This window comes from Sphaeramia orbicularis, chromosome 6 (assembly GCF_902148855.1).
Source record: "Sphaeramia orbicularis chromosome 6, fSphaOr1.1, whole genome shotgun sequence".
Classification (NCBI taxonomy): domain Eukaryota; kingdom Metazoa; phylum Chordata; class Actinopteri; order Kurtiformes; family Apogonidae; genus Sphaeramia; species Sphaeramia orbicularis.
This window is the reverse complement of record NC_043962.1, coordinates 30328074-30355002: the sequence shown is the minus strand read 5'-3', so window position 1 is coordinate 30355002 and position 26929 is coordinate 30328074. Positions and strand designations below refer to the sequence as shown.

At 37.3% G+C, this 26929-nt stretch overlaps 1 protein-coding gene across 2 annotated transcripts; it reads right to left on the bottom strand.

The window, feature by feature from the left end:
* Positions 1 to 1577: 1577 nt before the first annotated feature.
* Positions 1578 to 26594, bottom strand: dapk2b (death-associated protein kinase 2b). 2 transcript variants are annotated; one of them, XM_030137016.1, is made up of 12 exons: positions 26483 to 26594; positions 25215 to 25375; positions 12585 to 12806; positions 10650 to 10788; positions 9049 to 9178; positions 8884 to 8932; positions 8766 to 8792; positions 8508 to 8660; positions 7330 to 7375; positions 3809 to 3898; positions 3620 to 3700; positions 1578 to 2598 (listed from the first exon to the last, which is right to left on the bottom strand). In XM_030137016.1, the coding sequence occupies exons 2-12, from the start codon at positions 25289 to 25291 to the stop codon at positions 2521 to 2523; spliced, it is 1092 nt and encodes a 363-aa protein (XP_029992876.1). In that variant the 5' UTR covers positions 25292 to 25375; positions 26483 to 26594; the 3' UTR covers positions 1578 to 2520. The 2 variants fall into 2 exon arrangements, with proteins under 2 accessions (XP_029992876.1, XP_029992877.1); XM_030137017.1 differs by lacking the exons at positions 1578 to 2598; positions 3620 to 3700; positions 3809 to 3898 and adding an exon at positions 3905 to 5677 and having other exon boundaries at positions 7328 to 7375.
* Positions 26595 to 26929: the final 335 nt, after the last annotated feature.

Genomic DNA, 26929 nt, shown 5'->3' with positions numbered 1-26929 from the left:
AAGATGAAAGATGACTTTTAGACATGAAAGTTTGAGTGGATCTTTACAATTATAAAAATAGGCCCTGTATCTCACTGGCATGTTCTATAAAAGACTCAATAGCAACTTGAAATTGTGAAGTTGTCAGATTCTGCTGCCATGTTAGTCCTGATGCAAGAGATCAATGCCCCAGTAGAAGTGGGTGGTACTTTTCCTTGAGAATAACTCAACAAATTAAATGAAAGTCCATATGTGACTTCCTATCAGTGCTCAGTAGTAACTATATTCATATCTGTAACCATTTCCATGTTAGAAGCCATCAAAACACGGCCCATTATAAGTAAAGGCATTTTTAGCAGTATAATAGTGATAATTTGGAATAGGGAAAAGCTGATTTATCCTCTCCATTAAAAACCGAAAACAACATTGCACCTAGACAAGTGTCCAAATGCACATTAGACTTAAAGACATGAGTCAATAAATGCAGAACCACACCTTAAATTAGCCATGAAAATCCAGGAGGGAATGACTTTTTGTTTATTTGTGGTTATTTTCCTTTATAGTAGGTCATTCAACTGGAAAAGCTTAATGTTAGCAACTGGATACTAGTGAAATCAAGTTTTGCATCCATCAGTAGTTTGTAAAATGTCCTTTTGCTGCTAATTTATTTGTCAAACAGACTAATTTAATATTTCTTGGGAAGTATCTCTTCTTATTGCTAATGAAATACTCAAAATATAAAGATTAAATCACAAAATGTGACTCAACATGTGGTTCAAAGTTACTTGGGGTAAAACTAATTTTCTGTTTTTATGTTGTTTTTCATGTATTCATTTATTCATCAAGCACTAGCACACAGACCAGCTTAATGATTTGAGACTGACCCACTTGTTGATTATGGCCTACATTGTGTAACTGCCAAAAATGTATTTAGTTCAGGTCAATCTCATTCAGGCTAAATGAGCCCAAACAACACTGTTGTGAAATAAAACACTGGCCACAAGGAAAATATGTCTCCATAGTGAACGGTTAAATAAGGGCAGTGCTGTCACCAGTCACTCACTGATATGTAGAAAATCAGTTCACCCTTCTCATGCCCTAAGACCTTTTATGTGTTCAGTTTGTGTTTCTAAATGGTAAAAGGTCTCTTCATTATTATTAATGACTGTCTTTAGAGGTCTACAGGTGCCTTAAACAGTCTGAACCTCCAGACTATCTCTAGTTCATTATACTTTGAGACTGGGTTTTTATGCAAGAACCACTCGTATTACGTAACTGATTTGTGTTAAAATGTCACATACATATTTATTTATTTCTCAATTTTCACTCAGGTATGAACATAATTGGTACAGACTAGTTGTGTTTTCACTTTTGTGTTAATTTTTGCATTTCCAACCACATAAAATAAATAAATAAATAAATAAATAAATAAATAAATAAATAAATAAATAAATAATAATAATAATAATAATAATAATAATAATAATAATAATAATAATAATAATAATAAATGTATGAGGCTCACCATTAAATGCAAACTGTCAAAAAAAAACAACTAATGCAACACTTGGAATAAAGTCTGACTCAAGAAAACAATAATGTTGGTTAATTTATTAAACAAATTCTGAATTGACAAAACAGACCAGTGCACAGAAAAAAACATAACTTTGAAACAGTGAATGCTTCACTTTATGAATGACCTAAAATATGAGTACATAGAAATTAAGACATCTTGCATTTATATTCACACCATAAATACCAAGACCTAAACATTGCATTAAAATTCAGCGATAAAATGTCTTTCACATACATTATTTATTGACAGTATGAATACACTGCCTCACATATACACATCAGATGACACTGTTTTCTCAGTGGATGTTATTTACATTAATTCAAACAATCTACTGTATGTTACACAGAGTAAACACATCGCTCTGCAAAGTTCACAAGCTTCAGGTAATAATTTTACTGATGTGACAAATGAAGAGGTTAACAGTAAACAGTATTTTTGCACAGACATCGCTGTTTCTTAAGCAAAACTTGTAAACATTTGGTCGTGGAGATTCATCTCATCATCCTGCAGAACTAAACCCTTTATCTGATTGTACATTTGTTATTAATCCCCACGTGCAGTCTACATAAAAACCACTACACCTCTGACTCAATAACACAACACCTTTTAAGACTGCGTTTCTGAGAGGAAGCTGCCTACATTCTTTTTTATGTGCTAATATTGTGTTTTTTTTAGTTCCTGTCAATAATAACCCTCTTCTTATGCCAAAAGTAAAAGTATTTAAAAGATGGCAGATTGCTATTTAATATACAGCAGATAATCTACCAGTTCCATGGGCCAGTGAGACAAAAAAAAGTTGTCTTAATCAATAAAAATGCTGCATTTACAGCATTCATTTAAATACATGCTGTGGCTTATTTTTTTAAACAAAGTAACAGCTGCAAAGTCTGAGCCGTTAAAGTGCAGAGTCACTGTTTTGCAACCGGAACACTGTCGACCAACACGATTGACACTTGTCGTTGCCCTCAGGAAGTGCTGCTTCTCTTTCTGGTCCTCGGTCGTCTCTTGAGAATTTCTTCTTCTTGGTCACTTTCACAATCTCTCTAAAAAAGCAAAGGTGTGGATTAGGTTACTATGTACAACTTTAAAGGTCTGCAGCTGGCGGATCTCATAAAATAAACTTATCAGATGACCAGCTCATTAGTTCACATAAATAGTGTAACCCATAAAGACCACACACTACTTTTATGTCAGTTCCCAAATGAAATGTTTCTATAGCTAACCTTTCTTAAATGATTTATCACCATATATTTATAATGTCATCCTCTATATTTTGTATTTTATCAGTATAAATCAGGTATTTTCCTGTATTTATTCATTTATTTATTTATTTATTTAGAATATACAAAGAAACAAAATAAAACAAAACAAAATAAGACAAAAACAAAGTAACATTTATATGAACAGAATCTATCTTCAAGTATGTGCAAGTCTGAATTTTGCATGGTCGAAAAGGAGTAGGAAGAAGTATAAACTTATTTAATCCTAACCCTCAAGTGCATATACATCTTTATCACTAACTTAATGCAAGAATCAAACAATACATTTTTCCTAATTTCAGCATTCAGCCACAACTAATACACAACAATATGATCATGGCAGTACAGTCATACAAACAGAATTTACAAAATTCATTGATCATGAAGATGTTCATAAAAGTTCAGATTAAAATTGAGGGTTATTATATGAAAAGCAGAGAAAACTGCAAAAAAAAAAAAAAAAAGTGACTTTTTCAGTCAAATATATCATTAACTGAACATAAACCAAGCATTTTCATCCACTGTCATTGATCAAATTCCGTGAGTTTTACTGGTGAATCAATGTTGTTCACTACGAAGCCTCTGGACGTCCAAATGGGTCATATCTGATTACCTCGAACAGACGACAAACTGCATTTTACATCAGTTATTTACATGGGTTGATAGGATTAATGGATGAACAGGTATTAAATAGTTTAGATCAGTAGAAGGTGATGGATGTTTGGGTCTTTATGGGTTAAGCATTGAGGCCAGATAATATAAGTCAGGCTGTAGTCCAAATGAGCTTTTAGTTGTGTGTTCTTACCCCGTCCTGCTCAGGCAGCTTCTGACCCTTCTTCATGATGCGTGTTAAGTGGTTGCACAGGGCGACAATTCTGAATGACAGCTGAAGAACATACAAAATAAAAAATGATAATTAAAAAAAACACATACAAATTAAATCAAGAGCTGCAGTTTTGATTTCTATTAAAAATGACACTTCTAAATACTTTACCTTCCACCTGCGTCTGGCGTATTGTCTCTTGAAGTTCTCCAAGTTTACCACCGATAACCTTTTCACCATGGCTTGTCTGGAATTCAGAGGCTGCAGAGACATAATGAGGGTTGAAATGGCACAGGAGGAAATAACACAGAGGAATTCAGTCTAATGTTAACATCTGATATTCAACAGGAAATATAGAAGAATGTAAAAGTTCAACACATATGGATGATGCACATTTATTTCAGTGTTTTTGACAACAGTGAAAAATATCAGTGCATATCAGAGGAAAACCAAGAGTGAGATGAGTATATCTGTTGATGTGCTAAAATACAGTGAGACAGATTTTAAACAAATTACATCTTATCATAGATGTCTTCTAGTTTACAAAGAACATCTCCAAGAAAGAAATAAAAATTAAATAAAATAATAAATACAATCAACCTTCTGTAAAAGTGCACATTGACTCTATAAAAAAAATAACCTGAAACAGTCACTTGTAAAACTTTACAAATGGGTAACAATTGTAAAAAAAAAAAAAAAAACAAACCATAAATATGCTAAATAAAAAAACATGTGGAATGAAAAAATTCAGTCAATCAAAAAATGTTCTATTACTTTCAATTAAATCAGCATTCTAAAAAAGCATGCACCATCATCTCGTTGCTGAATCAAATGCCATATTTTAATAGAAAAAGTAACAAAAAAATAAATTAAAAGAGTCTGTGATCTGGTCATGTGCCATCTGCTCCAAAAATCACATGTCATCCCTGAATCCATGACCAACACTTCTGTCAAGACTGAAAATCAGTGCAGTAGATTTCTGTGTAATCCTGCTGACAGACAAACAGTCCCTCGGTTCCTTCAAGGAAGTAAAAATTACAGTTTGATGCCATTATTTTCTCTGATTATGACAGAGTAAACGAGAAACAATCATCGCTGAAAGTCATTTTCATTTTGATTTCATATAACAAAATACAAAACTGCTGAGCTGATCAGGAACAGAGCACTGAATAAATAAAAGCAGTTTCATGAAAAAAAGAATTACTACTTATGTACCGTGATTGTACCATTACATACTATGTAGTGCACAAGAAAAATCATAAAAATAAAGAAAATGTAAAGACTATAGAGCTATACATTCAAAAGTTTGTGTTGCTGAAAAAAACAAACTCATTGTGTCGTCTCACGTTTAAAAATATGTTAAGATTTGTTCAAGTGTGTCTTCATTTGTGCTTTTATCCAGACTCGTTGTGCGGCTGTATGGGTTCAGGGCCCAGCTCCGCCCTGCAGGACTGATGCAGCAGCTCCCTCAGCGCCTGCTTCACGTCTGCGTTCAGACTGTTGCCGTGCAGGCCGCCGTTGGCTCCGTCCGGATGCAGAGAGCTGAGCACCTCCTGCAGCCACTGCAGCTCAGAGTTCAGCTCCTGCCTCAGAGCGTCCAGCTGGCTCTGCCTCTGGTGGTATTTCCCACTGATACTCTCTAAACTGGCATCAATGGCTTTCATATCCTCCTGCAGTAACTTTCTCCTGGCCTCCACTTTACGAAACTCATACCGGACCTGGGAGAGCTGTTTCCTCGCAGTCTCACTTTCCTCCTTGTACCATGCCTCCTTGTCGTTGTAGATGGCGAGCAGGGCGTCTATGTCCCCCTGTAGGGTGTGACGGGCTCCTGCCACCTCTGACAACCCCGTCTCCATCAGGCTGATGTCCTCCACCACTCGGGCAAAGTGCTCAAAGTTAGCATAAGTGTTGTTCTGGGCCATGCTGGAGTGGGACTGGATGGTGTACTCCTTTAGGCGCTTCGTCTTCAGGGGCTCCACTTTCTTCTCAGCCTCAGCCGTAGACCCGTCCTCCATGTGGTCGCAGGACTTCAGATAAAGGGTGGAGGGACACTGAGTAAGAGGATGTCTCATGTGCTTTGAAACACTCCAGCAGACGTGGCACTGTAGGGTTAGTGTGTGACCCTACCGCAAAAGCCATGGCAGGTAACAGCAACATTATGTTTCCAGGTTTCATGCGAAGACTCCACAGATAAACACCATTCACATGCATCTGAGCAGCCAGCACTGGAGGAGACTGCTTCCACAACACAGGATGTTTGTTAAATGTCCATGCCGTTGAAAAAAAAACAACATTAGTGATCTTAGTTCTGTTTATTCAGGTGATTATTTTAAAGGAATAAAATTTAGCCTTTTAAATGGAATTATTCATTTTAAAACATTTCCCTGTGGTCTACATAAACTGTAAATGCTATGCTTGGGTCTGAATTCTTCATGAATTAAATTCCACAGGTCCATCTTCAACCCTATTTCTGAGTAATGACATGAAATTGCCAGTGACCCAGAATAGATGTCATTAAATTTTGGGACAAGTAGTTCAAAGTTCAAATTTTTCATGAATTTTTAAAATCTTTTCTTTCCCATTTACTTATAATGGGGAAAATTTCAATTTGCTATAAAAAAAAATGTCAATTTTGACTCAGTTTACCTAAAACGTTGCAGAGATATAGAGATTAATTTTAGACATCACTCTGCAAAACATCTAAGTGATGGCTTGTTTTTGAAATTTTTTGATAAAGGAGTGATATTTAGCTTTTTTAAATGGAATTATGCATTTTAAAACATTTCCCTGTGGTCTACATAAACTGTAAATGCTATGCTTGGGTCTGAATTCTTCATTAATTCAACTCCACAGGTCCATCTTCAACCCTATTTCTGAGTAATGACACCAGAAAGGTCATTTTGAGCGCTGAGCCACTTCATGCCCCACCCCCTCCAGGTTGTTGGCTGTGCTGCTCTGTTCCATTCAACCAACAACTGAACATTTTAGGTAATTGGCTCAGAGTTTGGACATATTTTCAGTATGGACTACAACCACTGCTGCTAATAAACAATCATGGTGTATTTGGAGAAATATTCATCGGAAGTCTTGACCTTATATGTGCAAATGTCGTGACGTAACTAGTTATAAAAGTAACAAATTAAGAAGAAATTAAAACTGGTTGTAGAAATCCACTTGATTTTTGCAAAAACGAATAGAAAGATAGCTTTGCAGCCCCTGGAGGGTTCAAATTTAAACTTTATGAACTATTAGGGTCAACAAATACACCAATAAATGTACCAAAGAGTAATAAAACTGGGTTTAGCAAAATATGATCCCTTTAAAAAGTTGACTACAGCAAGACGCCAGTGTAGATACATGGAGATAAATGTGTTGATGGATGAAAGGTTAAAAGAATTCCCAGAAGAGGGGTGTGGTGCAGTGATGAATATAATATACAGAAACTGGAGAATATGTTCAACAAGCCAGAACAAATATACAGTTAGTGGGTGTGAACTCTGGGATTTTTAGCCTGTGGACAAATGTTTTCATGTATTTAAAGAATCGGTCTTTAAGTCAGTAAATTACCTTGCTGTTCTATGATACCTTTGACATTATCTGTTAAATGTTGTTAACATGTTTGGGTGTGGTGCTGACATTAGTCACACAGAATAGACAACCATGCTATAAAACAGCAAAAATGGAGCGCATACCTTTATCCATGGGTGGTTGAGGGCATCTTGTATCGTCAGCCGTTTCCTAAAATGGATGAGAGAAGATGACAGATATCGCAGCTGAGTAAATAGTACAACCGAGCATGATGAGCATTCATACATTAGGAAGTGAATCTCTGTGGAGACAGTGCAAAAAGGAAAACTATCACAGGAATATTCAGTTTCCTGGATGTGATTTTAATTGGAAACACATTGAGTACAAGAACATGATCACATGTACCAAAGACGATGAGGTTTACACACTTATTTAACTATGGTATTTAGTTCAAAGTGCAAATAATGTTTATGTAGCGGTTTTTATTTACTGTATCACATGGTGTAAAAATCTGTCTCAAGCAAAAACAAATGCGGTTAAATCCTTGCTCCAGATTTCAGGCTGCCCCTTGGTTTGGATTAGAACTGGGTCTTCAATGAGCTTAGGATTTATTACAGTGAAACCTCTAATACTGGGGTTTGTGTTTCAATTAATAGACTTGACCTTTGACCTTCAGACATTCTGCAGTTTATTAACCCTTTCATGCATGAATTATCAAAGTGTTAATTAAGATTTTTTTTTTTTTTTTTTTTTTACTGAGTGTTTTTATTCCTCTAGGCATTAAAAAATAACGTGATTGACATGTTTTTATGAACTTCTTTTTCATTTAGTTGCAAAAATGTCCTTTCAGCTGGACACCATGCATTTAATTTTTGAAGAGAAGAAATTTATTTACTGATATACTTTGAAAACTATGAAATAAAAACATTTTTAATGCAGCTAATCTGATGTTTTCTCACATTTTAACATACTCTAATACTGGTCAATACTCACTCCATGAAGATAATATGCAAAAAAAGAAAGCTATTTGTTTAACACATAAAAACCCAGTGCTACTTTTGTCATCATTATGTGCAAAAAAAACCCTGTTAATTACAGTTTAATAACAACAACAAGCAACTGATTTACACTCAAACATGTTAGTGCAGATCAAATTTATGAAGAACAGCAAAGTTACAGTAATTTTATGAACTGCAGAGTATGGGATGATGCATGAGCGTCCACTGTGTTGGCAGATATGGAACTAAAATAACAAAATCCATGAATAGAACAGCTGTAAAATAGCTGTCCACTGTAGTGACCACTGTGCATGAAAGGGTTAAAGATCCTTTTTTTTTTTTACCTTGTGTCCTTTTCCAGGAGTTGTCTGATGAAGCTCTTCGCCAGCTCACTTGTGCTGCTGAAGAGCTCCTCATCAAACTCATAGTTCATCGCTGAGATGTTCCCCAACGTTTCCTGCTTCGAGTCACCGAGGAAAGGTGACGCGCCACTCAATCTGAGAAAGAATCACAAACACGCACATGCTCGCTTACACCTCTATTGATCATCTGCTTAGGTAAATTAAGATTCCCACTCATAATCACAAACCAGCCCAACTTACAGTATATATGTGATGACTCCAATGCTCCTGTGAAAAGCAGCACAAGGTTAATCCAAAGTTATGCACTGCAGCAGTCGTATGGAAGGCAGCAGAGTCAGAGGTAATTAAAGGCTCTTACCACATGTCTGCTTCCAATCCCAGCGGCTCATAGTTGACAATCTCTGGGGCTGAAAATAGACAACAAACACTCCTGCATCACAATCATTGCCAGGCCAAACACAAAAGCCTCCTCTTAAAATGTCCTACGTTGTAAACAATATCTCTGTCATTTTCAAAACCTTACCCACGAATTCAGGTGTCCCGAAAATATTTTTGAAATCTGCACCGGCTTCTATTTTATGAGCCAGACCGAAGTCAATGAGCTTGATACGAGGCAGATGAACGTTCCTATCCAGCAGCATTATGTTTTCAGGCTATAAAACACAAAGGGAACATCGGTCAACAAATTATATCAACATTAAAAAAAAAAAAAAAAAAATCACATACAAACACATAATATATTTTCATACCAATTCAAAATGAAAGTTACCTGGTTACAGCATCCTTTAGGTTATGCATTAAAATAAATATATCCATTAATTTCAGTGTGTAATATAAAAAAAAAAAACAACACATAAAATGCAGTTGAATGTGAAACCTGGAGAAGACAAATACCTATTTAAAATTCTTATAATTGCTTCCAAAAAGGCCATTACAAGGAACTGGCTCAAAACTGATGCACCCTGTGAGGATCAGTGGCTAGTTATAATAGAGGAAATCTACTCTATGGAAAGTTTGATTTATTACCTACGGCTCAAGGAACATACAGTCGTGGAAAAAATTATTAGACCATCAAAAGTCATCAAAAACAATGGTTATGCAATCAAGTACTAACTCCTGTGTGTATCACGTGTCTAAAACAGACAAAAAAGAAAACATGGAATGCCTAAAAGCTCTGTTTTTAGCAGTACAATGCCATAGATATTGATGTAAGAACTGAAGTGATTTTGAATATTATCAAGAAAACATGGAAAATGGTTAGATATCAGCTCTGAAATTAAACTATTCTGAGCTATTTTTGTTGATATCATTATATTTGTCTAAACAAATGTACTTTTGGTTGTACCAGGCATTAAAATGAACAAGAAATTGAAGAAAACAAGGGGTGGTCTAATAATTTTTTCCGCGACTGTTGCTTCATAAAGCACAGGAGAAAACGGCTGGACTATAAACAAAACAATGCATATTTACTACTGTATGTCATTTAAATACTTTCTGTTCAACCAGTGAGCCCTAGTTTTGGTGTTGTATTGTCCATTGATAAAAAAAACCCAAAAAACTAAAGTATATAAAAAAAATAAAAAAAAAATGTAGTTGAATGAAATTTGCAGGCTTTTACAGGTTCAGAGACGTTAACGTGACTCTTTGTGTTCTTATAACTCTATGCAAAGGTCAGTTATCACACTTGCATGACAGTTCTGACACTTTTCTCACCTATTAACCTTCAGATTTCACAGGAAATGTTAAGTACTAATTAGTGCAAGCCTCAGTAGAGTTCTTCACTGTTCTTTTTCCTTAACTGCCAAAGAAAAAGAAGCTGCAGAAGTAAGAAAAAAGCAGGACAGTGACTCTCACAGTGAAGCGTGGGTGACAGTGCTCTGAAAGCGAAGAGATAACCTTGTGGTGTCTGTATCTGAGAGTCTGGATCTCAGCCACCGAAACAGGAAGGATGTGTGATTCAGAATAGCAAGACTCCACAGACACGTACAATAGACAGCTGCTATATATGTGACAGTAAGTCCTGCTCGACCTTGCATGTACGTAAGCTGTGGAGGCGAAAAAATCTCACCATCAACACAAGCCAAATATAATTTCACATGTGATGGACAGACAGCTCTGTTGCACCTTTAGATCAAAATGAGCGATCCTCTTAGAGTGGAGATACTGAACTCCATCAAGGATCTGTTTGATGAACTGAGTGGCCTCCTCTTCACTCAGAGACTCCTTCTGAGCCAAGAAATCAAACAGCTCTCCCCCAGAGACCCTGTAACAAAACACAAACACACAGAGTGACTCATAATGTGGGCTCAGATCATCCGGACCAAGCACTCTCTTAGACATTATCTCAAGTGTGTTCTCAGGATTTGGATGAGCACATTCAGGATGCCTTACATGTTTGTCTCTGGTAACAAGTATTTCTGTTTTGAGGTTACTTCGTCCTGTGTATGAATGAATCATTGTGGCGTCCTTTGACTGGCTGAGAACCAAATAAACATGATGTTCCTTTACATTCATACAAAGAAAACATAATTGACTGAATGATGGTAAAAGAAACTGGTCTGACAGTGAATTCATCCTTGCTTTGATTGGATTGTACTCTCAATTAGTCCTAATTGGACCCTCCATGTTCCAGGCCTCGGTGGACCCAGATGGGGCCCCTTGAGGCCCCTTTTCAACTCAAGCTTTATTGACTATTGTGAAAGACATTTGGTTCTGTCTGACACATGTGACCCTGGAAAAGGGCTTTTTTAAGTAAACACAGGTTCAACAAGAAATCTTTGTAACTGGGAATAAACTCAGATTCAACAGTTTCTACACACAAACATAATCTTTACCAGGACTAATGTACAGCACTGTGCACTAAGATATCTCAAATAAAACCTAAGCACTTACAGTTTGACAATATCTAATACAATTTGTTTGGTAGGGCTTAAATGTCAGAAGAAATATTGGCCTGGGTGTGATTTCAATTCTTTCATTATTAAGACTGAAGTAATTCAGCAACTTGGAAAACATAATGGAACTACATTTTACTGTATATAAATCCCCATGAAATCATATTTGAGTGTTTTGTGTAATATGTTTTGCACCTATAGTCATATGTACATCAGTATCTGGCCAAGCTGTGACAAAAAATATTTAGTGCACATTTAGAGTTTGTATATTCCAAGAAAATGACTTATCCAGCACTTTAGTAGAAATTATAGCAATCCAACATCTCCTGTTAAGGAAGGATCTCACACAACGAGTTCATAGATCTATTAAGTAAAAGGCCACTCTTCGGACGAAAATATAAAAACAGCTTGTAGGACTTCCAATTCCTGTTGATTTGCAGTGTTACCATGACAAAATGTTCATGTCAGTTGAAGTCAATAATCACTTAACAGTAAACAATCAATATCTCATTTTGTTTATTTCCTGATGAAGGCTTGAAGCCGAAACACATTGAAGTGTTTTTTTAAGGTCTATACATGACCATGCCATGAGAACAAAGGCATTTTAATGTCTACAGAGAGTGCCTTGGAGTTTGCTTCCTGTTTGTCACCTACTTTGTGACCCCTTTTTCCTAAGAGCACCTCCAACAAAACTCTTTTTTGGGTCCTAGAAGCATTCCTTCCCATGATTTTTAGTGAGAATTGAGTGAGAATTGAAGAAACTAGATGGTTACTTGTGGTATAAAATTATTATTTGTGGTCAGAATGGGACAAATATGTCAAAAATCTACAGGTAGAACATTAAAAAAACAAAAAAAAAAAAAAAAAACAATGTTAAGTAAAAGGATGTAAAAACAACCTGTGATGCATTTGGTAAGTGTAAATGAAAATGTAAACAAAACAGAAAGATTTTTTTTTTTTTTTTTAGTGCAATGATATTTGCAGCGACACAGTTAAGACCCCTGTTAGAAAAGGAACACCTGAATTCAAAGTGCCACCACAGGCAGCTGTGTCTCTGGGTCATTAGTGGGTCATATAAACATGCAAAAGCCCTTCACCAGTTTTTTCCACATAGACTGTAAATATAAGGATATGTGATGTATTGTTGAATAATGCAGTGACTCACAGTTCGAGGATAAGCACTACATCTGTGCGGTTCTCGTACACATCGTGAAGGGAAATGATGTTGTTGTGTTGGATCTGCTGCAGGATGACCACTTCCCTTTCAATCTCCTCTCTTCTTACACCTCGTCTGCTGGCCCGACTCTGACGCTTCTTGATGAATTTGGCTGCATATTCCAGACCTGTGCTCTTCTCTATGCAGCGCTTCACGATTGCAAACTGTCCACTGCAGACAAAAAGCAAAAATGGACATTATTTAATACTACTACTACTGTTGATAAATTATTTTTAATGTGGTTAAGCTTGAAAAACATCATATTCATTTTAAGTTACTTGTTTCATTATTAAGTGTATTTAACCATCATTTTTACACATTTAACATTAACGGAATTTATAATTATTAAAAACAGGAAAGACCTTTGGGTGAAAATAGATATTACACGGGAAGCCATGTGTCAAAAATGGTTGAAATATAATGGTATAGTCCATCACTTCCTGTTTTTTCTAGTTAAACAGAGAACAATCAGACAAGCCAGCAGAGTCAACAGAGCTGCTGTCCTCCCACTACAGTAACTGCCTGGACACATTTCTAGTCGTCCTCCTAAGACCATTCCACTGAAAAAATTCCAAAAACTTGGAATATTTCACAACAGAGGTGTGGCTACAGACAATCTCTGACCAAATCACTGTTTCTCTTTGAATAGAATAGAATAGAATAGAATAGAATAGAATAGAATAGAATAGAATAGAATAGAATAGAATAGAATATGCAACTCCTGTCAGTGCAGCAATATTTACAAACACCAGCGCTACAGAAAGAAAATATGATTTAAAAAAAAGCACAATTTAACAAAGTAACATAAGAATAGAGTATAGTAGAATAAAAAGAAACAAAAAATAAAACTGGATAAAACATGAATAGACACAATTTACAGTATTAACAGTGTGGATAAAACACTGATGACATTGTTCTATAGAGCTTTTTATTGAGTCTGTCCTGACGGTCTCCATTATCTGCTGGTATGGAAACATCTCTACCAAAGATAGGAATGCACTTTCCAAGATTGGGAATGTGGCCAGTAAGATAGTGGGAGTGAAGTTCAATACTTTTAAGAAGTATTTCAACAAGCAGGTGCTCAATAAAGCCATAAGTATCTATCAAGATACAAGTCATCCTCTGCAAACAGAATTCATGTTGTTGCCATCTGGCTTACCATTTCAAAACACCATTGTTTGAACACAGAGGTACACAGAGTCCTTTATTCCTCTTTCTATCCACACACTGAATGCACACATCAGAAGATAGCCTTACCCATTTAGTGACCCCCTCACCCCCATCCCACTACCTCTTTTTATATCCCAGATAGCAAAATCATTATGGCTTAAATCTGGCCCAAAACTGGCATGCCATTTGGCAAAGTTCTGGGCGGATGTATGGGCCCTAAATGGCCCAAAATAGGCAAGCCAAAATCAAACCAGAAGGAAGCCAAAATTCACCCAAAACTGATTGCGGACTTCCAAAATATAGCCATCATTGTCCCAGAAAAGCCCCAAATCCCCATAATCCAGCCAAAAAGTAGCCAAAACTGGCCCAAAGAGAGGCCAAAAGGAGGCCAAAATTCACCCAAAATTCGTGTTGGTCATGCTTTTAAAATGAAGTTTTCTTCTGGGTAGAAATTCCTGCTCTTTGCGCAGTGTTTTTGCTTTACAGAAATATGCCAAAACACAACCAAAACACATCCATACATGGAATAAGATGTTGCCGCACTTTAGTCAGTCTTCTGGTTTGCCATAAACATGCCATACCATCCCTATACTTGATCCCACTCTTTGCCCAGTCTTTTGGTTAACCAGACATATGCCAGAACTCAGCCATATATCCCTGGCGCCTCCATAACTGTTATGGATAACCTTAAACATACCACAGTTAAGCCTAAAGGTTTTCATAATGCCAAAAGAAAGACAAAAATGCCAAATGTATGCCATAATACTGCCAAAATATTAGCTATCTGGGATCTCTTTTTATATCTATCTTATATTTATTGTAACTGCACCTTGATTTTAAATGACTTCTTAGTTTTTAGTGCACTGCCAATATGTATATTTATTACAACTGACCTTTTTATTATGTTTTTTGTGCAGATCTGCCTGTTGATCTGTATTGTTGTGCCTTTGTTGCGTAGTGTGTGTGTGGTCCTGCTGGGACAAAGAGTAAAACAGATTCTGATTCTTCTTGTTGTGTTTTGTAGTTATTGAAAATGATTTATGAGTAATACTGAGTAGTAATACTAAAAATGGACACCATAGCTGAGTGGAACACCTTCCTGTGTTGTCACCCATCTCTGACATACCACCAAAGTCATTTCACTCATAATTGACCCACTGACAGACTGAATGAGAAGCGGGGAAGCATTTTCCAGTTCTCCTGCCCAGTCAAATATACGTGCTTTCGCCTCCATGACTTTATTATCAGGCCAGCACTTATAATCTCTGAGCTGACTAACCCTGCTGCCACTCCTGCTGTTATACACACTTTCTGCTGCTGTGGGTTGACCTGCCCACTCTTTACATTCAGACTCTCAAAACAAGCCTCTCAGTCAGCGGTCCAGGCCACAGAAAGACATGAAGATGAGTGGGGGATATGTTTGGCTGACAGTCTGCCTGTTATTCATGACAGGATGGAGAGACAAAACATTTTCAAGTTGGCTGTTAGACCTTTTAAAGCATGTGCAGGGATTTATTCAACAATACAGCATGGATACACTGTATTTTTAGACAGTGTGAAAATACCTACGAAGACAGGAAACAGATAATAACTGGCAGGCATTTCATATTTTGGACGTAGCCATCCATACACAGATTTCAGGGTGGCTGTGAGAGGCTGTTCAGTTTGTGTCTATTATCATGCAGTCTAGTGGGCTAAGAATAACCCTGCTTCTCCACCTGCCACCTCTCTGCTGCTACTCAAGAGGAGAAAGAGGCCTGCTGAGCCACAAGAGTGGAAAGAGAAGACAAGTCGACAGGAGCTGCTAGATAAAGAGATAAAAGCCATGAAACCCAATGGCTGCTCACTGCAATCCTGCTGGGTTCAATGACTGCAGTAGTTTACAGCACTTTAAACTGTATACAGAGGTAGCCCAGTTCATTCACAACCAACTAGTGGACTGAATACAAGGTGTAAACACGCGATGATGAACTAACCTTAAAGACTAGGATCACATTGAGTCATTTGGTTGTTTTGGAGGCACACCCTAGCCTGTGCTAACTCAGCTCCACAATCACATCTGGGAGCAGCTCCATGCAAAACTCTCATCTACGTCTGTTTGTTTACATTTGCTGTATGAAAGACAGCAACAGTTACTGACGTGTGCTTTTACCACACAGACGACACAGATCTGCAATGACAAATACAGCAGACATGCTGCACCAAGGTTTTAAAGTTTATTGTCCTCTGACATTTTGATAAAAAGATCCAAAACAATACATTAGGGATGCACTGATACCACTTTTTTCCAGACTGAGTACGAGTACTTACATTTGAGTACTTGCCGATACCGAGTACCGATACAAGTACTTAATAATCCCATTCCAGTTCTTAGTTCCTTTTGTAAATGTGCTTTATTGTCGTTGTCATTAGTCTGACTGGTACAAAGTGCAGCTACTGACATTTAATGTGTTGGAATGAGCGTTTGTCAATTAGTCCACCAGGGGGCGCCACTCTTAATTAACCATACTGGACAAATACCACGAAGAAGAGGAAAGTTTTTTGAGAAGAAGAAGAAGAAAGTCAGTTAAAAACAAACATGGAGACGACAGAGGCAACACTAACGTGACACTAATATTGCAGCGTTTTCACTGGTAAGGTTTTAAAGCTTAGCTTCAGCAGGTAGAGAAAAGAGAAATGAGTGATAAGTTCCGTTTTCACTTCTGTTGGCGGCGGTCCACCGCTCCGTACTCCTGGTGGTATTCTCATTCTGTTTACGCATCCGCGAGCACCTGGAAAACAGATGGAATGTACGCAGAGGACGGACCGAACGCTGTGTCCACATCTGTCTGTGTCTTTAACGTTACTTGCAGTCAGCGTTACTTTTATCACCGTCATTTATTTTGAAAAATCTCCACACTCTTCCCACTCCATACACATTATTCCACCGCCGCATACCTGCTGCACTGAACTGTGAATGTCACACGGCCGTAAGTGGTATCGGTGCATTTGTATCGGATTACTTTTACGAGTACGAGTACACACACTGAGTATCGGTATCGGTGCATCCCTACAATACATATGTACAAGGATACATAACAGTACTGGACAGTGTTCAGTTTGTATTGTCACCAACTTGTTTCCAATAAAAAGTAGCCTTAATCCAAAGAAGCCACATGTGACCAAATGCATCTACTGATCTAAAGTGTTTAATAACTTTAGAACCAGTAATCCTGTCAATATATTAAAATAATTCAGATAAAATGCAGTTTCTCAGCTTTTCAGCAGCATCAGGTTTTACCCATTTGGACGTTCAGAGGCTCCATAGAGAACGCGGAAACACTGTTGTGCTCTGCAACACTGATTCGTTTGCCAAATGACAGTGGTTGTAGAGACTTGTTTATGTGTTCAAAAAGTCACTTTTTCTTAAGTTTTTTCTATTTTGATATAAAAACCTTTGAATTGACACAGAGCTTTTGTAGAAAAACTACATAATCAGTAAATGAAACATAAGGAAATACCTGAAAAATGCAAAATGTGAAGGATAATATCATAATAAATGATAGATGTGTTTTAATATGTATATTTGGTATATAAATATATCCAGAGCTTTATGTATATATGTTTATTTGTTTTTTTCTTTTTTGTTGTATTAATAGTTTCTTTCCTGCTACATTTTATTATACTTGAATGGAGCAACTGTAACACACGCTAATTTCCCTCCGGCATTATTAAATTATTCTGATACCGAAATCACTTAAAATTAATTTGGAAGTCACCACAAAAATAGTTCAAGGTCCTGAGGGTTAAACAATCAAAAGCATGTTGAGAATATTACCTATTAAATGTTAGAGGTCACATGTTAAAGTAAACTTAAAGTAATTTAACTATTGTAATTAGTTAATCAGTCATTTGACTCATTACAATTGATTAGTTGATGATGACTTTGCGATCACATGTTTTAATTTGATAGAAAAGTCATAAAACAAATAAAAATCAGGCAGTGTAAAGCTCACAATAAATTCATCCCAACGGCTTTGCTGACCCAGAAAAATACCACAACAAGGCATTCCAGTGATGAAAAAGATGCCAAACAGGAGAATGAATGTTATGTTCTAGTATAAATGCTCTGCTGAAATGCAGCTGTTTTGTAATCACCGACATTGTGATTAATAACTGTCATTTAATTATATGTTTTTCCCATTAACTGTAATAGCTGGGTTTATTTGGAATGTGATGACGTAAATTCCTCACATGCTACTTGTACTGGTCACGATCACTTAAAGTTGATCCATTTCGGCTACTTACAACCACAAGGCCCCAGGTACTAGTTGTTATTGCGATCATTACTTTAAATTAAGGCGACAAAACACAGTTGGGATCAGCTTTCAGACTGAACATGTCCCAACAGAGGACGCAAGAGGGAGGGAGGGAGGAGATGCACTTCATAACAATGGTCTTCAAAGGGTCACACACACACGCTGCAAAGGAAAAATAAAAACAGGATGGGTGAGAAGTGTTTGCATGTGGGGGTGCAGCATCATGGAATCTCAAATACTCCTTCTCTCTGTTCTATTCATGGGACATTTCCACCCCTGAGACCCATCTGAAAGGTTGACCCTTTATGAGATGAGTCTGATAATGTGTGAACTGAAGAGGAGGGAAAGTCACTCAATGGATTCCACTTGGAAAAACAGGCTTTAAGAGCCCAGAGGGGAGGAGTGGTCACCAAGGTTATTATCGCTAACGAAAAGTAACAATATATATTGTGTATATTGTATGTGTATCTATATTGTGTGCTTGCAAAACTAACTAAATCTTATGAAAATTATGGATAAAATTCCCTTCGTTTTCATCTTTGTCAATGTTGGATTGATACGAAAGCGATTTATTTCGCTCTAGCAATTTTAGGTGCTGGCACCATATGATGTTTAAAGGTCCATCACTTCTTGTCACTTGTGGTTTCCAGTCGTTTTCTGGTCCCCACTCTACCTGGAAACATGGAGACTAAAGTTGGGAGAAAGCAGCACAGTCCTGTTAGGGATTTATTTGAATACGAAGAAGAAGGTAAAAGATATGACAAAACTAAAATTAATACTAAAACTAAACTAAAACTAAGCATTTGGAAAAAAATGAAAACTAATAAAAACTAGCAAACCTGCTCTAAAAATGAATTAAAACTAACTGATTTAGAGAGAAAAAAGTCAAAACTAAATAAAACTAAACTGTAATGAAAAATCTAAAACTATTATAACCTTGGTGGTCACATGCTGGTGTGGTGTGGGTGGGGGTGGATTGTACCCTTGATTTGACTGTTAAACAGCAGCGAATAGGACGACCCTCATGCTGATCGTCACGTCCCAAATACGAGAAAGTACAGAACACGAATGTCAGTGCAAGGGCTTTACTTTGGTGTTGTTATGGAGCGTAAAAAAACAACAGAGAGGGCAGGGATGCTGGGAGTGGTATTCCACTACGGGCCAGGCGTGTCAGCTCTCTTAGCTCTAAGCCGAAGCTGAAAGTACCATCTCTCCACAGAGTTTCCACTTCCAACAGCTGAAGGTCATTATCCACAGCCAAGGTTGGAAGAATGCTTGGACAAGTGGCGCCGACCCAATATTTAAACACATTTCTCAACTGGCTAACCTCTGGGGCGGTGTGACAAAGACGGCCAGATTCATAATTGACCAAGCCCACTCCCAGAGCTGCTTTTACCATCTGTAAATCACATGAGAAGGAAGCCTGGAGATGCACCTCAAACTTCTCAAATAAGACTAATCACTAAAAAATGATTATCTCGTAACACATCTGATACTAATTCTCAGCCTCTTCATTTGAAGCATCAGATATTTATGCCATAAGTGTCCAGGATACTGCAGATTCCCAGTGGTTTTAAAGCACTTCCCTGTCAACAACACATTTGTGGACTAGCATGGTTGTGTGAGTGCTCGCTGACAGTAACGGGATGACCTGTGTCAAAAGGGAACTCCGGGAATGTCTAGCAAGTCAACATGGAGTTTTCTCCTTCAGGCTCCCCTGAATAAACACATTTTTCACCCACTCAACAGCACAAATAGCTACTCCTCAGAGCGGACTGCACATATTCTTACCCTGCCTCTTACACTTGAATGCCTGCTGAAGAGTGTTATTGATACACCATGAAAATCCCTTTGGAGAAATTCTAGCACTTTAACTGAGATGATCAGCGCCACCTGTTTGCCTGAGATGTGAATGGACTTTGCATCTATTCTATAAACACCAAAACTCTGCAAATATTGACTCTAATTAATATCCTTCTGCTTAAATGGGCATAGCGTTACAAATGATGCAGCATACAGAAGTAAAATGAGAAATATTTTGCATAATAATTGTGGCATGCTTTGACCTTTTCATTGTTCCAACAACCAGTTGGAACTAGATGTTACTTTCTGCACTGACTAAACCTGCAGGATTCATATTCACTACATTATAGTTGAAGTGATTATAGTTTCAATTTTGGAGGAACTTTATGAGTCTTTTATTTTTGTTCAGGCATGCATGTAAACAATGGCACTTCCCATCCTACAATGCATCCTGTAAAATTCCCATCTGTGCCGTATGACTCACAAAGCTGATATTTCTTCATTAATGGTTGCGTAAAGCCACCACAGAACTAGCATCTGTAAGAAGTAGCAAAGGCGTCAGACCTCATACATGTTATGACTAGAAGTATGATGTTTCCTTGTACTCTCTACAATTTAACACAAATATCTGTACTTTCTACGCCTTAACTTTGAGGGAATTATCCCAACATGGGTGATTTCAACATAAACTGTTGGGAAAATAACACATAAATAAGAAATTAACAAAACAAAACATGTAAGAAGATTACAATTTATGAGAAGTAATGGGACAAAACAGGCCTTGAAGTGAGACTGGAATGTGGAGAAAAAGCATCATGAAAGAACAGAAAATTGATTTGCACACTTTTCCTCATTACATTTTTACCCTGCCCCCCGAAGGGGAGGCAAGGGATATTGTTTGTTTATTTGTTTGTCAATACTTTAGCAGCAAAACTATTGGTTGAATTTGTACCAAATTGGGTTTATAGATTACCAGTGACCCAGAATAGATGTTGTTAAATTTTGGGACAAGTAATTCAAAGCTCAAATTTTTCATTAATTTTTAAAAATCTTTTCTTTCCCATTTACTTATAATGGGGGAAATTTCAAATTGCTATAAAAATGTCAATTTTGACTCAGTTTACCTAAAACATTGCAGAGATATAGAGATGAATTTTAGACATCACTCTGCAAAACATCTAAGTGATAGGTTGTTTTTGAAAAATTTTTTTAAAGGAGTGATATTTAGCTTTTTTAAATGGAATTCTGCATTTTAAAACATTTCTCTGTGGTCTAAATAAACTGTAAATGCTATGCTTGGGTCTGAATTCTTCACTAATTAAACTCCACAGGCCCATCTTCAACCTTATTTCTGACTAATGACACGAGAAAGGTTGTTCTGGGCGCTGGCCCTTTAAATCCAAATGCTTTCTGTCCCGTTCAGCCACTCGTTAATACAACCAGCAGCTGAACATTTTACGTAATCGGCTCAAAGTTTGGACATATTTTCAGTATTTACGACAAACTCTGCTGCTGACAAACAATTATAACATACTCGGAGAAATGTTCATCGGAAGTCTTGACCTTATATGTGCAAATGTTGTGACGTAACTAATTAAAAAATGTAACAAATGAAGCAGGAATTAAAACGGGTTGTCGAAATCCACTTGATTTTTGCCAGAATGAATATAAAGATAGTTTTGCAGCACCTGGAGGGTTCAAATTCTAACTTTTTGAACTGTTCGGGTCCCCAAATACACAAATAAATGTACCATAGACTAATAGAAGTGGGTTTAGCAAAATATGACCCCTTTAAATTTTTAAATGTTTGTTTTTTTTCCCCATTTACTTATAATAGGCGAAATTTCAAATCCTACTATATAATGCACGTTCTGTGTCCATCCATCTGATCAATGTCCCATTGATGTTGAAGCACAGGAGGGTATTTGTTTGAATTTTCCTCAGCCTTCACAGGCCCGATCGCCGCAAAACTCGCTAAATAAATAGAAACATTACCTGACTATCTACTAGGCACAATTTTATGTCGGTATACAAATGTTGTGAGGTATGCTGGGCGATTTTAACAGGGTCCCAGCTCACCACAGAAAGGGTCCCAGCTCACCTGAGACCGAGTCCCAGCTCACCTGAGACCGAGTCCCAGCTCACCTCGAACCGGATCCGAACTCACCACAGACCTTCACAGGCCAGATCGCCGCCAAACTCGCCAAATGAATAGAGACATTACCTGACTATCTACTAGGCACAATTTTATGTCCGAATTTAAATGTTGTGAGGTATCCTGGGCGATTTTAGCCTCTCATGCGATCGTACAATGGCACCACGGGTACAATGCTGCTAGTGTCTTTAAAAACATACATTTTGTTTCAATTTACTTCAAACTTGGCACATGTATAATTTTTATATTTAGCAAATATTGAATATGGATGAAAGAGTGGATAAATGCCAAAATACGCTACGATACATGTGAGAGGTGGGGTTTGTTATGCTTGACACCACTTCTTCCTTTTTCATTCAGCATCAGTACATCTACTTTTACAAGAATCTTTTTTTACACGTGTTTGTACTTCTGCTTGAGGAAAGAATGTGTGTACTTTTGTCACCTCTGGTTATGACCAAACATGGATAAAAATAAACACCGTTGACATGTTTCCAGTGTTGCCCAGACGTCCTTTGTCTGTGCTTTACCTTGACCACCCTTTACATAACAGCTGGCCAGTCTCTGCAGACTCAGTGGCAGACTCAGGGTCAGTGGCAGCTGCAGACTCACACCCTCACACTTCCTACTGTAAGCCATCATCAGTGTCATCACTCAAATGCCACGACAGGTACAGTTGTCAGTAAATACCTCACATATCGAGAGACAGGGGTTGGTTTACAGATTGGTTTACCCCAAAACTCTCCACCAGTCATGGAAAGAAACACTGAGTACAACTCTGTGTGGGCCTGTGACATTAAAATCTGTCAACAGAGGGATGGTACTTGATGATTAATTGACTTTCCTGCAGAGTGGCTCAACAGTTCCACAAAATAAGAACATCTTCAAGGCTCAACACAGATCAGTTATGGCCCCTTGCAAAAAAGTTTCCCCACCCTCTTGTGCAGACGAATGAGTTAGATCAGTTCCTTTGTGGTGCGAAGTGGAGAGGTCTGAAACTCCCACCGACATGATGAGCAACGTTCCTCAAAACTCGCTAAGAATTGTCTAAAAACTGTCACGGCATTATGGAAAAAAAATAGCTTTTCTCCAGTTGTTTGATGCAATGCAGCTGTCAAATATTTTCTGTGACAGGAAAAAGCCTGTCTTGTTCTTAGTCACACACATTGTGGCTTCTCAACCGCAGCATTTATTTCTCATCCGTGTATAAGCAATATCATCAGCTGAGTCGTCTGTTGAGGAAGCTACTTTGAAGCTCCGTCTTCTCACAGTCGGGACATTCATTTCTTCTATACTCACATTTACAAATAATTAATCAATAATCTTTCAAGTGGCCATGTTGTTTATGATGCTTGCTTTTGCTGCAAGTGGCCTAATATCTACTCTTTTATTTAATAGGCTAATATTTTAACCCGTAAAGACCCAGTGTTACTTTTGTGGCTGTTCCCAAATGATTTTTTTCTCTATATTTAACATTTCTTAAGTGATTTATCACCATTTATAACAGAATATTCCTCTGTATTTGGCATTTTCCCAGTGAAAATCAGTTATTTTCTAGTAATTAACTTACTTTAAAATTCTCTTGCTAGCATATAAAGCACTGAATGGTTTAGGCCCGAAATACATCAGAGACCTTCTAGTCCAGTATGAACCATCCAGGCCACTCAGGTCGTCTGGTCCAGGTCTGCTCTGTGTTCCAAAAGTCAGAACAAAACACGGAGAATCAGCGTTTAGTTTCTATGTGCCATATCTGGAACAAACTACCAAAAAATATCAGGTCTGCTGAGAGTCTGAGTTCTTTTAAGTCAAGGTTGAAGACTCACCTGTTCTCTGCTGCCTTCGACTAAAAGGCTTTTCACTTTTTAAATTTTCTATTCTCTTTCGAAACTCTGTACTGCAACTCTTACTTTAATATGTGTGTGTTTTTATATTTTTGGATTTTATGTATTGTTTTCTTACTTGCTATTTTTAATCACCTTTTACATGTTTCTTTTATAATGTTTTAAATGTGTTTCTTTTTCCCTGTCGTTGTATTTCAATGTCTTGTGTGAAGCACCTTGAATTGCCTCGTTGCTGAAATGTGCTATACAAATAAATTTGCCTTGCCTTGCCTTACTGAGCTAATAGATGTTCATAAAAGCTCAGATTAAAATTGATGGTCATTGTATCAAAAACAGAGAAAACTGAAGAAAACGTGACTTTATTAAGTGAAATCTCTCATTAACTGAACATAAACCCAGTTTGTCCACCACTATCATTGATCCAACTCAATGGGTTTTACTGGTGAAGCAATGTTGTAGAAGATGACGGTGTTTCCACGTTCACTACGGAGCCTCTGAACGTCCAAATGGGTCATATCTGGTGACCATGAAAAGATGACAAACTATATTTTACACCAATTATTTACATGTAATGATAGGATTAGTGGATCAACTGGTATTAAACAGTTTAGATCAGTCGATGGTTTTGGTCGCTGGTGGATGTTTGGGTCATTATGGGTTAAATGAATACAAGGAACATGAAACATAGTATAACTGCTGTACATAAAACTTTTCCATTAAAGGCGTGTTAATACAGCTGGAGCTCACATTTGAACAGCAGGTCATGGTTTGTCCTGTCAGGGTGTGTCTTCATATTGTGGCTGTACAATAAATCCACTAGGACATGGTGTATATTTTGATAAGAAGTCAAATGTTAGAGGTTAGATGCTTTTCTTTCTGTATCTGTTAACAAGTCTCTGACATGCCAAAACCTGGCCTTCCGTGGCAAAAAAGGATTTATAGCTTCCTCAATCCAACTTCCTTTTAAGTTATTTCCTCATGGGTTTCCTGGATGTCTGCTGTGCACAAACTTGAATAAATTCTGATTGAACTTGTCTTCACTAAACGTACGATATTACGCCCAAACAGAGCTGTTTACCTTTTAGAAATGTTATCTTGCTATGGACTTCCCTCTACTTAAATACAGAGACACTCCCATAGTCAAGCTTTAACAGGCCAGCTGTTTGCATACCTATGCACACACATAAGGACCACTGAGACGGAGCCATGAGGGGTTCGCTGACTCATACTCTGAGTCAAACACAGTGAGATTTCCACACACTACAATCACACTGTTTCTGCCGCCTCAGTGACAGTTTAGAGAAACACTTACCTCCCAAGTGCTTCTCCAATTTCATAGAAATCTTCCACATTCTGTTGCTTAAAAGCCGCCATGCCAGGTGTCCTCATTGATGTGGTTTATCTCCTGGACCTGCACCACTAAACCCAGTCTGTCCTATGTGTATCCAGCCGCCTACCCCTGCAGGAACAACCCTGTTGAAATAAGAAAGGTGTTCCTGCTGATTTCAGACTAGAGAGAAGAAAATGTTTACATGTTCCAGCATGCCATTAAGCATTCCACCCCAGACTTGCACCAACTTTCACCTTTAGGCTTAGAAAAAGGCTTTACAGTATCTTCTAACCACTAAAGGAAATTAGTCAACTTTCTCTATCCAACAATAGTTTGTGTGATAATTAAGTCTCCATTTTACAACAACTGTGTCAAGCTGGTTAGTAAAGCAGTGTTCAGACTTCTGCTTATAACAGGATTACTAAAAAAGGGCATTTGGGGTAATTAGGACACGTTATCTGTTTAGTTTACTCATGTTGTGAAACATGTCGGATAAAAGGCTAAAACTTGCAGGAGCATACTCTCAAATAAAAATATGTGACATTTGAACAATGAAAAGTAAAATATCTGCTAAATTTACAGTATTGGGTTGAACACTCATGGGTGTACAGATTAAAAAAAAAAAAAAAAAAAAACGGAATACCACAAACTTCCTATGTGATAACTTCTGTGTTACAGTTTAACCCATAAAGACCCAAACATCCATCACTAACCAAAAGCTTCTACTGATCTAAACTGTCTAATACCCGTTGATCCACTAATCCTATCAGTCCATGAAAATAATTGGTGTAAAATACAGTTTGTCATCTTTTCATGGTCATCAGATATGACCCATTTGGACGTTCATTTGCTCCATAGTGAACGTAGAAACACTGTCATCTTCTACAACATTGATTCACCAGTAAAACCCGTGGAGTTGGATCAATGACAGTAGATGGAAATGCTTGGTTTATGTTCAGTTATTGATATATTTAACAGAAAAAGTCACTTTTTCTAGTTTTCTCTGTTTTTCATCTGAGCTTTTATGGACATCTTAATGATCAGTAAATTAAATGCAGGAAAATATCTGATTTATATTGATATAATGGAAAGTACAGAGGATAATATTATAATAAATAAAGATGATAACTTAAGAAAGGTTAGATGTAGAGAAAATTTCATTGGGAACTGACACAAAAGTAGCCCTGGGTCTTTATGGATTAAATAGCTCTACAAACTGACCGCAGCTGAAGTTTACAGATATGTCTCACCTTTCTGTCAAATGCTGAGCTGAAGATGAACTTGCATCGGTTCTTGGTCCTCTCACAGCTGGTCTGGTCTCCTCAAGGCTCGGGCACTAAACTGCTTCTTAGAGCCTCTGTGTTTTTTCTGTCATTTATGGCAGCACCATCAGGCTTTTGTGTGTCTAAAAGTCCCACCCCCTGATGGCTCTATTATGAAACTGCAGCATGAGAGGCAGACTATCAATAAAGATGACTGACATGTCTGAAGTTGGATTTAACTGAGCATTCGCAGAACTGAGGCTGTTTTTTTCTTTTCTTTTTTTTTTTTTTTTTTTTTACATTTTACCTCAACTACAGACAGACGGCACACCATTTCATTCAGCTGATTTTATTGATTTTATGTTTAAACTGGTTTACAAAAACAAAAATGTGGCTTATCATAAAGGTTTTGCACTTTCTACCATCTAAAGATAC

Excerpts from the sequence above, each read along its gene's own strand:
- dapk2b (XM_030137017.1), bottom strand. The coding sequence starts at position 25,291 with ATGAGGACACCTGGCATGGCGGCTTTTAAGCAACAGAATGTGGAAGAT. Across the intron at positions 12,807-25,214 it reads ATTGGAGAAGCACTTGGGAG|TGGACAGTTTGCAATCGTGA; the intron begins GTAAGTGTTTCT and ends TTTTGTCTGCAG. Across the intron at positions 10,789-12,584 it reads GTAGTGCTTATCCTCGAACT|GGTCTCTGGGGGAGAGCTGT; the intron begins GTGAGTCACTGC and ends GTTTTGTTACAG.